General features: G+C 40.3%; 1 protein-coding gene across 2 annotated transcripts in view; it reads left to right on the top strand.

Moving 5' to 3' along the window:
- Nucleotides 1–14,621, top strand: part of LOC311526372 (claudin-15-like) — a 39,029-nt gene that overhangs the window by 14,057 nt on the left and 10,351 nt on the right. Inside the window, exon 1 of one of the 2 annotated variants that reach the window (XM_084639316.1) lies at nucleotides 7,755–8,079. The exons of the other annotated variant lie outside the window; for it this stretch is intronic. Coding sequence (XP_084495442.1) covers nucleotides 7,863–8,079 — 217 coding nt within the window. The 5' untranslated portion in view covers nucleotides 7,755–7,862. Of the gene's footprint in view, nucleotides 1–7,754; nucleotides 8,080–14,621 lie in introns of those variants that run through there. 2 annotated transcript variants of the gene reach the window in all.

Genomic DNA, 14,621 nt, shown 5'->3' with positions numbered 1-14,621 from the left:
AAGGGAGAGGTTACTAGCACTTCACCGTGTCCTTTCCCCTGCTGTCCAAAAGGAGGAAAGAAAAAAACCCAGAAGGAGGGACAGGCTGATCAATAGTCGAAGTGAAGTCATCTCGAGGTGGAGGGGCCTTTTTGCAGTAAGAAGCATGGGTCCAGGCAGTCAGTCCTTGGCACTTCACAGCAATGTTGGTAGTTAGCAGGACTTAATAAGGGCCTTTCCAGCATGGGGCCAGAATAGTTTTTCGTTGATGGACCTTTATGTAGACCTAGTCACCTGGTTTTAACAAATGGCAGGTTTGCTCAGGATCCTTGGAGCAGGACTTCTTTCACCTGTAAATACAGAGACCTAACACATTTCGTTAATGTCTGGCAGTGTTTTGCAGATCTCACAGCTGCTTGGGCACATTTAAGCCCCCCTCTTTCTTGGCTGTCAGCCAAATCCTAGCTGTGAGTATTGTCCTTGGGCAGGCCAGTGTCTTATCTTTGGGTCGAGCCTGCCAGCTACAGCGTTGAATTAACTCGTCCTCCGTTCTTTTTCTTCTCCCCTTCTTGGCTTCTATTAACCTACAAATGAAACTTTCACTTTCCACTCACACACCTTTGTTCAAAAATGAACACATATACATTGCCCATTATACAGCACTTTAGACTTATTGTTCAATGTATGCCACATACACCCTTTTAGTAAAATGACTTTATTACCAAGCTTTGGAGCAACAAGCCAGGACAAGCACACCCACTTTTGACGGGTCCACTTGGTACAACGTCCAGTGTCCAATAGCTTTCCTCCCTCCCCAGCCCTCTGGCTAGAAATCTGAGGTAGCCAGAAGGATCCCATGTATAATATGGGGAGTGGGTTAACCTTTCATGTCCTTGCTTCCAAAGACTGTTGGTGTGCGAATTTTAACAGCAATTTTTTCAATTAAAAGGTCTAGCCAATGAAATTTCTTTTTCTCACTTAAGCAAATGTATTAAAATTTAGTATATCACATTTTCCTGATATTATCCAAACACTTTGTATTCCAAGTTGAATAAAACAAGTATCTGCATTTTGATTTAACCCTTCTATTTAGTTTTAAACTAAACTGTCCTATGAAAGATGAGACACAGCAATTCTGGCCACAAGACAAACACAAGACAGAACATAGAACTCAGAACATAATTTCTATTGTGCCAGTAAATTCATGATATATTGAATTAGAATCATAGAATCATAGAATATCAGGGTTGGAAGGGACCTCAGGAGGTCATCTAGTCCAACCCCCTGCTCAAAGCAGGACCAATCCCCAATTAAATCATCCCAGCCAGGGCTTTGTCAAGCCTGACCTTAAAAACTTCTAAGGAAGGAGATTCTACCACCTCCCTAGGTAACGCATTCCAGTGTTTCACCACCCTCCTAGTGAAGAAGTTTTTCCTAATATCCAACCTAAACCTCCCCCACTGCAACTTGAGACCATTACTCCTTGTCCTGTCCTCTTCTACCACTGAGAATAGTCTAGAACCATCCTCTCTGGAACCACCTCTCAGGTAGTTGAAAGCAGCTATCAAATCCCCTCTCATTCTTCTCTTCTGCAGACTAAACAATCCCAGTTCCCTCAGCCTCTCCTCATAAGTCATGTGTTCCAGACCCCTAATAATTTTTGTTGCCCTTCGCTGGACTCTCTCCAATTTATCCACATCCTTCTTGTAGTGTGGGGCCCAAAACTGGACACAGTACTCCAGATGAGGCCTCACCAATGTCAAATAGAGGGGAACGATCACGTCCCTCGATCTGCTCGCTATGCCCCTACTTATACATCCCAAAATGCCATTGGCCTTCTTGGCAACAAGGGCACACTGCTGACTCATATCCAGCTTCTTGTCCACTGTCTCCCCTAGGTCCCTTTCCGCAGAACTGCTGCCTAGCCATTCGGTCCCTAGACTGTAGCTGTGCATTGGGTTCTTCCTTCCTAAGTGCAGGACCCTGCACTTATCCTTATTGAACCTCATCAGATTTCTTTTGGCCCAATCCTCCAATTTGTGTAGGTCCCTCTGTATCCTATCCCTGCCCTCCAGCGTATCAACCACTCCTCCCAGTTTAGTATCATCCGCAAATTTGCTGAGAGTGCAATCCACACCATCCTCCAGATCATTTATGAAGATATTGAACAAAACCGGCCCCAGGACCGACCCCTGGGGCACTCCACTTGACACCGGCTGCCAACTAGACATGGAGTCATTGATCACTACCCGTTGAGCCCGACAATCTAGCCAACTTTCTACCCACCTTATAGTGCATTCATCCAGCCCGTACTTCTTTAACTTGCTGACAAGAATACTGTGGGAGAGCGTGTCAAAAGCTTTGCTAAAGTCAAGAAACAATACATCCACTGCTTTCCCTTCATCCATAGAACCAGTAATCTCATCATAGAAGGCGATTAGATTAGTCAGGCATGACCTTCCCTTGGTGAATCCATGCTGACTGTTCCTGATCACTTTCCTCTCATGTAAGTGCTTCAGGATTGATTCCTTGAGGATCTGTGCCATGATTTTTCCAGGGACTGAGGTGAGGCTGACTGGCCTGTAGTTCCCAGGATCCTCCTTCTTCCCTTTTTTAAAGATGGGCACTACATTAGCCTTTTTCCAGTCATCTGGGACTTCCCCGTTCGCCACGAGTTTTCAAAGATAATGGCCAATGGCTCTGCAATCACAGCCGCCAATTCCTTTAGCACTCTCGGATGCAACTTGTCCGGCCCCATGGACTTGTGCACATCCAGCTTTTCTAAATAGTCCCTAATCACCTCTTTCTCCACAGAGGGCTGGCCATCTACTCCCCATGTTGTGATGCCCAGCGCAGCAGTCTGGGAGCTGTCCTTGTTAGTGAAGACAGAGGCCAAAAAAGCATTGAGCACATTAGTTTTTTCCACATCCTCTGTCACTAGGTTGCCTCCCTCATTCAGTAAGGGGCCCACACTTTCCTTGGCTTTCTTCTTGTTGCCAACATACCTGAAGAAACCCTTCTTGTTACTCTTGACATCTCTTGCTAGCTGCAGCTCCAGGTGCGATTTGACCCTCCTGATTTCATTCCTACATGCCTGAGCAATATTTTTAGACTGTTCCCTGGTCATATGTCCAACCTTCCACTTCTTGTGAGCTTCTTTTTTATGTTTAAGATCCGCTAGGATTTCACCGTTAAGCCAAGCTGGTCACCTGCCATATTTACTATTCTTTCGACTCATCGGGATGGTTTGTCCCTGTAACCTCAACAGGGATTCCTTGAAATACAGCCAGCTCTCCTGGACTCCTTTCCCCTTCATGTTAGTCCCCCAGGGGATCCTACCCATCCGTTCCCTGAGGGAGTCGAAGTCTGCTTTCCTGAAGTCCAGGGTCCGTATCCTGCTGCTTACCTTTCTTCCCTGTGTCAGGATCCTGAACTCAACCAACTCATGGTCACTACCTCCCAGATTCCCGTCCACTTTTGCTTCCCCCACTAATTCTTCCCTGTTTGTGAGCAGCAGGTCAAGAAAAGCTCCCCCCCAGTTGGCTCCTCTAGCACTTGCACCAGGAAATTGCTTTTTAGCTGGCATCAGGTTTTCTCTGATTTTCTGAAAGACAAAAAGAACATAGATCTACCCATTCTGGGCAGTCAGTCGTTGCTTAAAATATTTCCTTTTTATATAAATACCCTTGTTAATTGCAGGCAAAACAGAGGAATTACCCATATTTTCTTGTATTTGTTTCATAGGCAGCCTAGGTTTCAGTGGCTTCTACATTATCAGTTAGGTAATTTACATTAAAACAAATGCTTTCCGGCTTGCTTTTGGATCCACAGCTTAAAGATTCTTACTTTAAAAAGGGCACAATAAACTTTACCAGACTTTTGATTGCTTTTTACTTTTAACTCCTGCTGTCAAACGCACAGCGACCTGAAAAGGAAGACACCACCTATTGTAGCCCCTTGGAGCCTAATAAGATATTAATTAAGTAGCACTGTATAATTGCATTCCTTTGGAAGAGGGCCCATTTTCCTCAAAGTAGCTGCAAAGAAACCAAGAATTCTTTTTCTTTCTAGTATTTCACAAAGTTCAACTGCTTAGTTCCCTCCAGCAACTACAGAGTTAACTTCTCACTTTCCTTTCTTAATCACTTGTTTATCTCCCAAAACGACACCCAATCAACTTAGATTTTACCATTCCAAGTATTATCACTATGCCCTCCAAGTTTCCAACCTGTTTTCCAATCTCTCTATCTGTTGCCTGACCGCTTGGGCCCAATCCTGTTTTTCTCTCTGAACTGTCCCTTCCATGAGCACTAGCTTTGTCCCACTACCAATTTAACAAGGAGGGTGGGCTTCTTAACTAGCCCCCAGCCCTCCTGGTCTCTTCTCTTAAATATTCTCACTCACAAGGGCTACCCGAATCCTCCCCCATGAGGCTTGTCACCTGGACAGAACGCACAGCCAATTGGCGGTTTAACTATTTAATTTCCTTTTATGGCAGACACACTGTTGTTACGACATATGCTGAGCACAAATATTTAAATTTTGACAAGTCTTTGAAGGACTGGTACTTGCTTAGCCAGTGCTTCCTTTTCTGCCTGGAAGTCCTGTCTTAAGGCTTGCAACTGGTCCTGGGCATAGGTCAGAAAGCCGAGGGTAAACTGGAGGAGGGGCAGAAGCAGGCATAGCACAGAGCGGGGCTGGAGACCCCTGAGATGAATAAGAAAAGGAGGAGAAAAGAGGACATCCTTTCGCATGCGCATAAGCCCAGTTGTCCCAGAGATACCAATAATCCATCTGGGCTGGAGCTTTGTCCTCCAGCCTTTTCCTAAATGCTGTTAACTTTTCCCCAGCAAAGGACCCATCCGGTGGCCATTCAAAAGGTGTTTGAGTTGTTAGTGCTGGCCACACAACCTTGCACAAGATTACAGCTTTCTTTTTACCTAACCCATGTGTACCAGAAATATTCCCCCAATTCTCAAGAATTTCAGCCAAAGGGGTCCCCTTACTTACACTCTGCCCAGAACCCATAATGGGTTACCTTAACGCGCCACCTTACTGCCCTTTGTGCACGGATTGTTCCCCCCTCCTGGAACTCCCAAGGTGAACTCACCTTATGCCGGCGGTCAGGATCTCCAAAGAGGGGAGTCCGACTCTTAGTATTGAACGGGCGAGCCTTGGGCCCCACATTGGGCGCCAAAACTGTTATGAATTACACTTGTAGGTCACGTAAAAGTTCGCTCCGAGGCTGAGGCGCATTAACCAGACAAGTAAAATGCAGAGCATTTCTCAATGAGACAAGTTTAATAATGCTTAAGCGTGATACCCCCTCGCTAGCCGGAGGGGGACCCCAAAATGCCGATTTACCCTTTCTTATATACACTAACTTATCACGACCCGTCCTCGTGCCCGATCCCTTGCATCCAGTCATGTTACAGATCATTATCTTCCACTAATGGTATGCCGCCTTCATGCTTGTGTTCAACTCCTGCTTAGTGCATACCATAACAAGATGTATCTACAAGAACATGTTTTTTTCCACCGCCTCGAAGGTCAAATTATGACCACAACAGATTTGTTACAAAATTCACCTTACATACAGACTATTATGCATCAAGTATCGAATCACATGCTGAGACCAATTAACTTTTGGAAGCAACATCTCCTGAGAAATTGTCTGAGAAGCCAGGAGGCTGAAGAAGCCATGTTGTAAGCAGCTATAATAGAGCTGAAGTTTGTTAATTAACCCTGTGTCAGAGTGAGATCTTGTATGGCAGATGATCCAGACACAACAAAGCATAAAACATAAACTACCCTCTCAAGCACATGTTTGAAGAGAGAAGTCTTGCACTGTGCTCTAAAGGTTAAGGTTCAGATCTCTGAGCATCAAGGAAAGCAAAATGACTCAAGGCCTTTTCATTAAACACAAGTGATCACTGTCGCTAATATAAAAAGTGCCTAACTGAATTCAGCCGTGCCAGAGGTAGTCTGAGGAGCGGTAATCTGTCAGCTAGTGAGGATCAAAGCCAATGTAGGGATAAATGAGCCTGAAGTTCTCCCTCTTCTTTTTTGGTAAAAATAGCAAGTTCTTCAAAAGGGATATAAGCACTGCTACAATATGCTGATTTAAAGTCCCATCACTTTAAAACTGTAGAGACTCCCTGAGGCAGAAGTGCAGGATTTGGTAGGATTCTCTTGAGAAGTGAAATTGTTACCACAATTTTTGACTCATACCTCATGAGGAGCAAATCCTCATGGCCATCTCAGAGCTTTAAGATTGCCTTTCAAGTGCAAAGGCACAGGTGAGCACAGCAAGTACTGCAGGAAGGTATTTAGGATATGTCTACACAACAATTAAATACCCGCAGCTAGCTTGCGTTAGCTGACTTAGTCTACAATGCAGTTTTTCAGCCCATTAGCCCAAGCCCCACAAGCCCAAGTCAGCTGACATGGGCCAGCCATGGGCATTTAACTGCTGTGCACACATATCCTTAGAGTCCCAAATCTGCTCTTGTCTAAGTCAACAGCAAAACTCCCATTGATTTTTATGGTAGCAGAAGTAGGCATATTGTGTTCTAACATCCCTTTGCAACCAAACCCACCCTTCTACAGCCTAGCCACAAAATGGCCAGAGAGGTTTGATGAGCCTATCTAAAAGAGCAGACTCATCTGGTTTACTAAGAATTTGTGGCACTTGTGATGTCCTTTTGGGAGTCTGTATGTAAAATTTACATAATGAAATCATTTTATAACTGTATTATATCAAGTTGCATATCTACAGAATTCTAACACAACATAAGGATCTAGTTTGTAAAGAAATTTTGCTTTCTTTTCAAGGTGAGATAGAAGCAGTTTACTACCTGTAAAAGATGGTTAAACCCATTGATATTTGCAAGGAGTTTCAGTTACTAAAGTCATTAAGTGCCAGTGCACATTTCTTCTGTGGAGCTAGCCTGGGATATGATTATACCCTTAGTCAGTAGAACTCTAAAAAAATAACAACCTATGACAAACTGAAACTTTTAATAAATTGATATTGCTATCCATATAACTGTTTTCCAATTGTGATTCAATCCTCCTGAGACTTTGTCTTATTTTGCTGTGATTCGGTGAAACTTGTGTTGTCATATTTTCATTTTCCAGTGTGAGTGGGATGCGGTTTCATGAGGATATATCACTTTAACTAGAGATCAATAGTCTGTAAAATATTAATGTTTACCTTTTATCCATAAACTTTAACATCCTTTGAAATACTCAGTATAGTAATATAGTAGCTGTCCATCTTCACTAAAATATATTTTGTGATGGTATGATTTATAGTTGTACATAATAAACTTCCAAAAGTACAGAAAGTGCTGTATGTACAAAACAAAGTTCCTGCTGTTGAATTTACAATCAAATTTTATCTTAAAGCAAATAATATAAGAACATTAAACTTTCAAAGCAGCAATAAAATTCCAAGTAATAGTAGCCTTATGTAAACCTGTGATTGATAAAAATAAGATAGAGATTTATGAAAATCACAAAAATTTACCAGTCTCAAACACTTCATAAGAGGAGTGATAGTCAGAACACTGGTTAGACTTTCTGACTCTGGATGCATGATGGGCTCACTCTGTAACTTTTAATCACAAAAAATGTTAAATAGAATTTGTAAGTTTATCAAATTATTTCAATTAACATCTTTCCCATAAATTGCTCCCAGATATTACAGTCATGTACAAAAAACCTTATCACTCTGTGGGTTGGGCAAAGAGCAAAGGTAGCTTCATTTTGGAGTGAAACCAGAGATAGAACAGCACGTAGTCTTCTGAAGGGAGCAATATTTGTATACACTTCATTTTAATAAAAGATAGACATAGTTTAGTGTGTTAATATTCACAAACATGTCTGCTGCTTTGGAAATCACTGGCTTTCTGCTGAGCTTATGTGGGTGGCTAATTGAGGGTGCCACTTTATCGAATAGTTACTGGAAAATCTCCACCATACATGGGAACGTAATTACAACTTCTAGCTTGTTTGAAAACCTGTGGAAAAGCTGTGCAGAAGATAGCACTGGAGTCTTCAACTGCAGAAAATTTGATTCTGTGTTGGCACTGCCTGGTACGTCTCTATTTTTGTGCAATATTTTTTATGTAATAGAAGAATTTGTTGGAAAGAAGTAATGTCAGTTATAAAAAATTTAACCCTATATCCTGTCTAGTAGTAATGGAAGGTAAAGGTGTGATGAATTGGGACTATGTCTGTACAATTTATGAATTTTGTGTGAGATTATTAACCCTATGTGTCTGTATCAGGCTGTAAACTTCTGAATGTTCAGCCTTTGCCTCCTCTGTTGTCCGTTTGGCCTTGTCTACACTGCCACTTTACAGCGCTGTAACTTTCTCGCTCAGGGGTCTGAAAAAACACTCCCCTGAGTGCTGCAAGTTTCAGCGCTGTAAAGTGGCAGTGTAGACAGTGCACGAGCTACTCCCCTCATGGGGGTGGTTTTTTTACACCGCTGGGAGAGACAAAAGACTGGTGGTTCCTGTCCAGAGTAACTGAGTTAGCAAGGGGAAAGTCACCTTGGCAACAGAGTCATCTGCGGGGTTTGTGCTCATTTGGTGAAGCTGACAAAGATGTCACCTGATACAGGAAACTGAAGGTTTTAAAAAGACAGAGGCTGGTCTGCCCGGGGGGGCGGGGCGGGCAATTTTCTTCAGTCCATGAGGGAGAGACCATTCACTATATAATAGTATGCATGAGGCAGGGACTCCCTGCCTGCCTTCTGGGACCCAGATGGTTCCCCAAGGACTCACAAAGGAAGGGTGAGCTAGAAAGTGAGGGACATAGTAGTTTCAGGTGTTTATTATTAAAGAATAATAAACACCTGAATAAAGAGAATAAAGGTGTTAGACTGTGGTGTGTGTGTGTTCTTTACAGCTGTTGCATGCTCCTGAGAGAGTTAAACTGTAAACCAGAAGTGGAGTTCTGTTTAAGTAACTGGGGTATTCAGCGGTCAGTGCTGGTCATGGGGCATAGGGCAGGTGGGCTGAAGACCCCCATTTTTTGAGAAGGGGTACGGACTCAGAATCAGTGCCTAGGAAATGTGCCAGAAAAGCCAGGAGAGGAACTAATGCTGCAGTCTGCTGAGGCTCTGGAAGCTTCATACCCTAGGGGATCGAGAGCACAGAGGCTTGGATTCTCCTTACATCAGTCCTAGTGAGTGAGCAGGAGGGGGTGTTCACTGGGAACTGTGACAAAAGGTAAAAATAGATATTTTTGGTCAATAAGGGCTTCTCAGACTATTGCTCTAAAATAGCTGATAAAGCAGCAGAATGTGTCAAACAAAGCACATTAGAAAAAGCTATAAAAATAATATATATCAACTCACTTAATCAGGCAGTGATTCTTTTAATAGGCATTTTAAATATAATGTAATCTGCTTTCTGACATCCTGTGGAAAGATAACTGGATATTGTACCATTTCTAGCCTTAATGAGTGTCTTACAGTGTGTGTTTATTTTTTTCAGAGAGATATTTTATAGGCATAGTCTTAATATTTGACTTCAGTATACTGCATTGGGAGTTTTTTAATATAAGTAGGTATGAAATAGCATTTATGGTAAACTGCATATTCAGACTAATACATTGTGTTCTGAGAGAAATGAAAAAAGCTATTAAATATTATTTAAATTAATCTATGTATTAGAAGTAGAGGGTTCTTTTCTGATTGGATTTGGTTTTAAACTTCAGAAATCTGAATTGCCGTGTATCTGAGTTAAATATGTAAATCTTCAACAAAATCTTTCTTTGGATTGTTCTAAAGTTTTATTTATGTAGTGACAATATTCATTATATTGTAAACTGCAGGCATAAATCATGTAGATTTATGTACTCTAAATCTAAAGGCTTCTATACATGGAGTTATTCTGGAATAAGATTGCTTTTTTTCTGGTTTATCTTCCAAAGTGGATTAAGTTAATTTGGAAAAAGGCAGTCTTGTTCTGGAATACAAGTGTCTGCACATGGAGTTATTCCACAGTAGCTATTCCACTTTAAATTCACACTCTACTTTAAACCAGAATAAATTTAATGTGTAAACAAGCCCTAAAACATACTTTCTAATTTAGAAAAGATTTTAATTACATTTTAAGAACTTAAGTTACAGTACACTAAAGGTAAAAGGTAACTGCTCCTGCTAGTGGAGATTTATAATTTCCTTAAACTATTTTTCTCTCACAAGCAATTTTAAAATGGTTTGTGTAGTTTTCTTTGTATTACTTTAGACTGAGAGGAACATAAAATGTGGTGTGAATAAACTTCTTGCATTCTGCAATAACAGTTAGGATAATATCCACCTGTTTTCTCTCTGCAGGCTGCTTATTTGAGCATGGATTGTGTTAGGATATAAATCTGCCACTGGACTGGGCCTCATCATTTAGAGCTTCTGGCTCCACATAGCATCTTATTAGTAATAATTTATACGGCACTATAAATTTACACAGTGGTGATACCAGTGGGAATTTTTTTAGAATTCCCTACTCAGTAACACAGGACTGTGTCACTGATAAGAAGGTAAGAAAGCCTTTTGGAAGATGTGGCTTTAAAGAAACTCAGAGGAGGCAGAAAAGAACATCAGGAGTGAGGATGCAAAGGCAAAAGTGGGAGGAAAGAAAGGGAACCGAAAGAGGATTTGGAGGAGGATGAGAGCATAGTAGGGAGTGGGAGTGGGGGACGGGGTCTAAGGGAGAAATGAGAGCAGACATATAGGAAATTTATAGGTAGGGCTGGTGAGAACTTGAATCTTAAATTTGATGCAGTAAGAGGAAGTGAATGAATATATTCAGAGGGTGGCTCTGTGGTTAGACCAGCGGGAAGGGAATGTTTCTTAAGCAGAAGTATGTTGGATATCCTGGGGGCTGTAGAGTTTGCAATATTTGAGACAAGAAAAGAGATGAAGATAGTAAGGAAAAAGTGGATTTTCTTATAACAGAGGAAAAAAGCAATAGAACTTGGAGACACTGGATTTATGGAAGAAAAGAAGAGTCAAAGATGAGAGTTTCAAGCCTGGGAGACAGGAAGGATAGTGGAGTTGTTATGGTGACAGATCAGGAGGGTGGAGAAAAATGGTTTGGAAGAAATAAGTAGCTCAGTTCTGGAGATTAAGAGAGCAGCAGGACATCCAGAGGATTCCTGAGGGAGTTGGAAGCATAAGATCGCACAGATGAGGGTCAGTGTTCAGCTCCAATGTAGAGGTTATTCAGGAATCATCTGTACAGAAATGTAGCTGAAACAATGAAAATGAATGAGATCAGAGGTAGAAAGGAAGGGCATCTTTGGTGATGGGCTGTTAGAGCATGGTTTTAAAGAGAAGCAGGAGGAATCTCTTGAAGGTCTCTGCATTGGCAGCCCTAGCTGGTTAGAGTGCCCTCTGATATCAGATTTAGCTCCCTTTAAATCAGGTTTAAAACCTTTTTTTAGATCAGTAGGACTTCACTTAGTATATTAATTTTGATTTAACTTTTACATTTTCATCTATTGTATAAGATGCCTTGAGCTTCTTTGGACACCTAATACAATTATTTTTGAAGTATGAAACTTTAGAAGTAAAGGAGTGTTATACAGGGTTTGGGGACTGTTCAGGAAACAAAAACTGATAGTGGAGATAAGATATCACCCAGTCAGGTGCCTAAAAGTTATGACAGCCAAAGTTTATGTGAGCAACTGTAAATGGGCAATTCACAGCATAGTAGATGACATAGTCAGTATTGAGAACAAACTAAACTTAACAATCTGACCACAGTTGATGCATATATAGAGGGCAGGATATGGCCCAGAATCTGTATTTGTATAATACAGATACAGTCAAAGATATCTAGATCCCTTTAACACAGATAAGTGGTTTGATTGAATATCTTATTTTAGGCACTGCTAATTCAGAGTGTGGTGCATAAGAGATCAACTATATTAAAAAGAAAAGGAGTACTTGTGGCACCTTAGAGACTAACAAATTTATTTGAGCATAAGCTTTCGTGAGATACAGCTCACTGCATCCAATGAAGTGATCTGTAGCTCATGAAAGCTTATGCTCAAATAAATTTGTTAGTCTCTAAGGTGCCACAAGTACTCCTTTTCATTTTGTGGATATAACACGGCTGCTACTCTGAAACCTGCAACTATATTAAATTATTTATGTATTTAGCACCTGTGTTACAGCTGATAGATCAAGCTTTTGTCACTAAGCAGTTAATCAGCTGCCAATTTCTATTTGTATTGGCACTTTAAACTCTAGTTTTATTATTCTTGAGTTAAGATTCAGTGTCTCTGTTTCAGATTAGAGAGGTTAATCAAGGCTTCACATAAGGAATATATTTATGGAAATATAATGCAGTAGAACCTCAGAGTTATGAACACCTCGGCAATGGAGGTTGTTCTTTCAAAAGTTTACAACTGAACATTGACTTAATACAGCTTTGAAACTTTACTATGTAGAGGAAAAATGCTGCTCTCTCTTTATTTTTTTAGTAGTTTATGTTTAACAGAGTACTGTACTGTATTTGCTTTTTTGGTCTCTCCTGCTGCCTAATTGCGTACTTCTGGTTTCAAATGAGGCGTGTGATTGACTGGTCAGTTTGTAACTCTGGTGTTCATAATTCTGAGGTGCTATTGTAGATACTTTGTATCCCATCATTGCATCAAAGGAGGAGATTGAAGTAGGTAAAGAATGAACGATGTCCTGGAAAAAGAAAACTGAACAAAGAAAATAGAAAAACAAACTGAAGAGCAGATTGATGAAAAACAAGAAAGGTGAGATGGTGGGTCCAAGAGATAAGCTACTGGACAAAATAAGTGCAGAGAGAGAATCTAAGAAGGCAAACATCAAACAGTTTTGCATGGAAAGAAGATGAACTGCTCAACAAAAGGCCTAAGGATGCAGAAACTTGTTTTGCAGTATCTAAAAGGAGGATTCCAGGACCTCAAATTGGGTGATGAAGCCCCAGAAGGTGAAACTGACCAGCTTGCTTTCTTCAGCCACCTTCTACAATTAATCTATTTTTGATATTCAGATTCACATTCTTTGGGATCTTGTATGTGAAAGCACTTTGGACTAAAACAGAAATTGTATTTAATATGTTTTTGGCAAAATAAATTGAGATTCAGCTATCGCCATTGACCATTTATTTACATACTGATCATCAGCCTTAAAACAAGACAGGAATTAAATTCCCCTTTTTGGTGTTAAAGTATAAAGAATACAATTCATACACAGAGGATGCATAAGCGTTAACCTACTGGGCTTCCTTTTATGAGTCTTAAATTTTAAAAACAGGTTTGGCTTGAAGGTTCAAATATTTACCCAACAAGACTGACTGGAAAACAACACAAATTTTAATCACTATTATGTGCTCTATACACAACCTCAAAGTGGTTCACTCTGAATGTTCTGTCCACCGTATATATTATCTAATCTTAAACATAAGTAACATATTTTCATCTAGAGTCATCATGATGTAATGGTTAGAGTGGGGGACTGGGAATCAGGTAGTCACGGAGTATCTGTGCCTCAGTTTTCCTGTTTATCAAATGGGAATAATAATTAGCTTTCTCAAGGTCTTTGACAGATGCCATTTATGTGCAAATTGTTGCTACTTTCTCCAAAGCTGGAAGTGGAAAAACTACAGCCAAGCAAATGTTAAGCAATAACTAGGATATTGAACGGATGTCAGAAGGTCAGAGACTAAATATAAATTAAGTTGAAAAACAATAAAACTATTGTGTAATGGAACATTGGCAATGAAACAGATTTAGGTGGTGGAATTAGCTCTGTGCCATCTTTGATGTAGAATCATGTGCTGCAATTACTATTGATGTAAATTAGCTTAGTTTGTAACCTGATAAAAAATAAAAAAGTCAAAATTGAGAGTAACCCCTCCTGTTATGGAATTAACTCTAGCAGCTCCATAGTTAAGGTTGTTGAGATTATTATAATGTGATAAGGGGTGTAGTAGTAAATCCCTTTGTTAGAAAATAATGTAATCATTAAACTTTACATCAGTTACCCTAAAGGTATGATTTAATCCTCTGGTAAATTACAAGTAATCCTGTTTAATACTTTAGGAGTTTGAAAGAACTAAATCTTAACATTCTTTGAGCATTGTCCATATGGATCCCTATCTTTAGTGATGCACAGTTCCGTGTCATGCAACCTTAAACTTTCCAGAAAGGTGTGTCTGTTCAGGCTGTGCGCTCACCCTTCTTACAAGCCCAAATAGCTTATACAATGAACATCTGATAAATGCATAGGAGAATTTAAACATGAAGATCCAGATTTCCAAGGTCTCCTCTAAATTAGTACCTACTCTTTTTCACACACCATTTTTAATGGACACAAAAACTTACATTTGGCTTTACAACAAGCAATGGTTCATATAGTTCTGGTGATCAGATAACCAACTCACTCATTTGGGTGTAATTTTTCAGGTTAGTAAAAATCTCTATTAGGTGTTATTGAAACTGTTAACCCCATCACTACTAGTTAATCCAGTTCAGCATTAAAGTTTGCCACCTCATTAATTTCTATACTGCATAAACATTCTGACTTGTAGATGCTTCTGCAAACCAAATAGCTACACTTTGTAAGCTTCACTCATCACTAATTCTGA

This window comes from Lepidochelys olivacea (assembly GCF_965140295.1).
Source record: "Lepidochelys olivacea isolate rLepOli2 genome assembly, chromosome: 9".
NCBI lineage: Eukaryota > Metazoa > Chordata > Testudines > Cheloniidae > Lepidochelys > Lepidochelys olivacea.
This window is presented reverse-complemented; position numbering and strand designations above follow the sequence as displayed.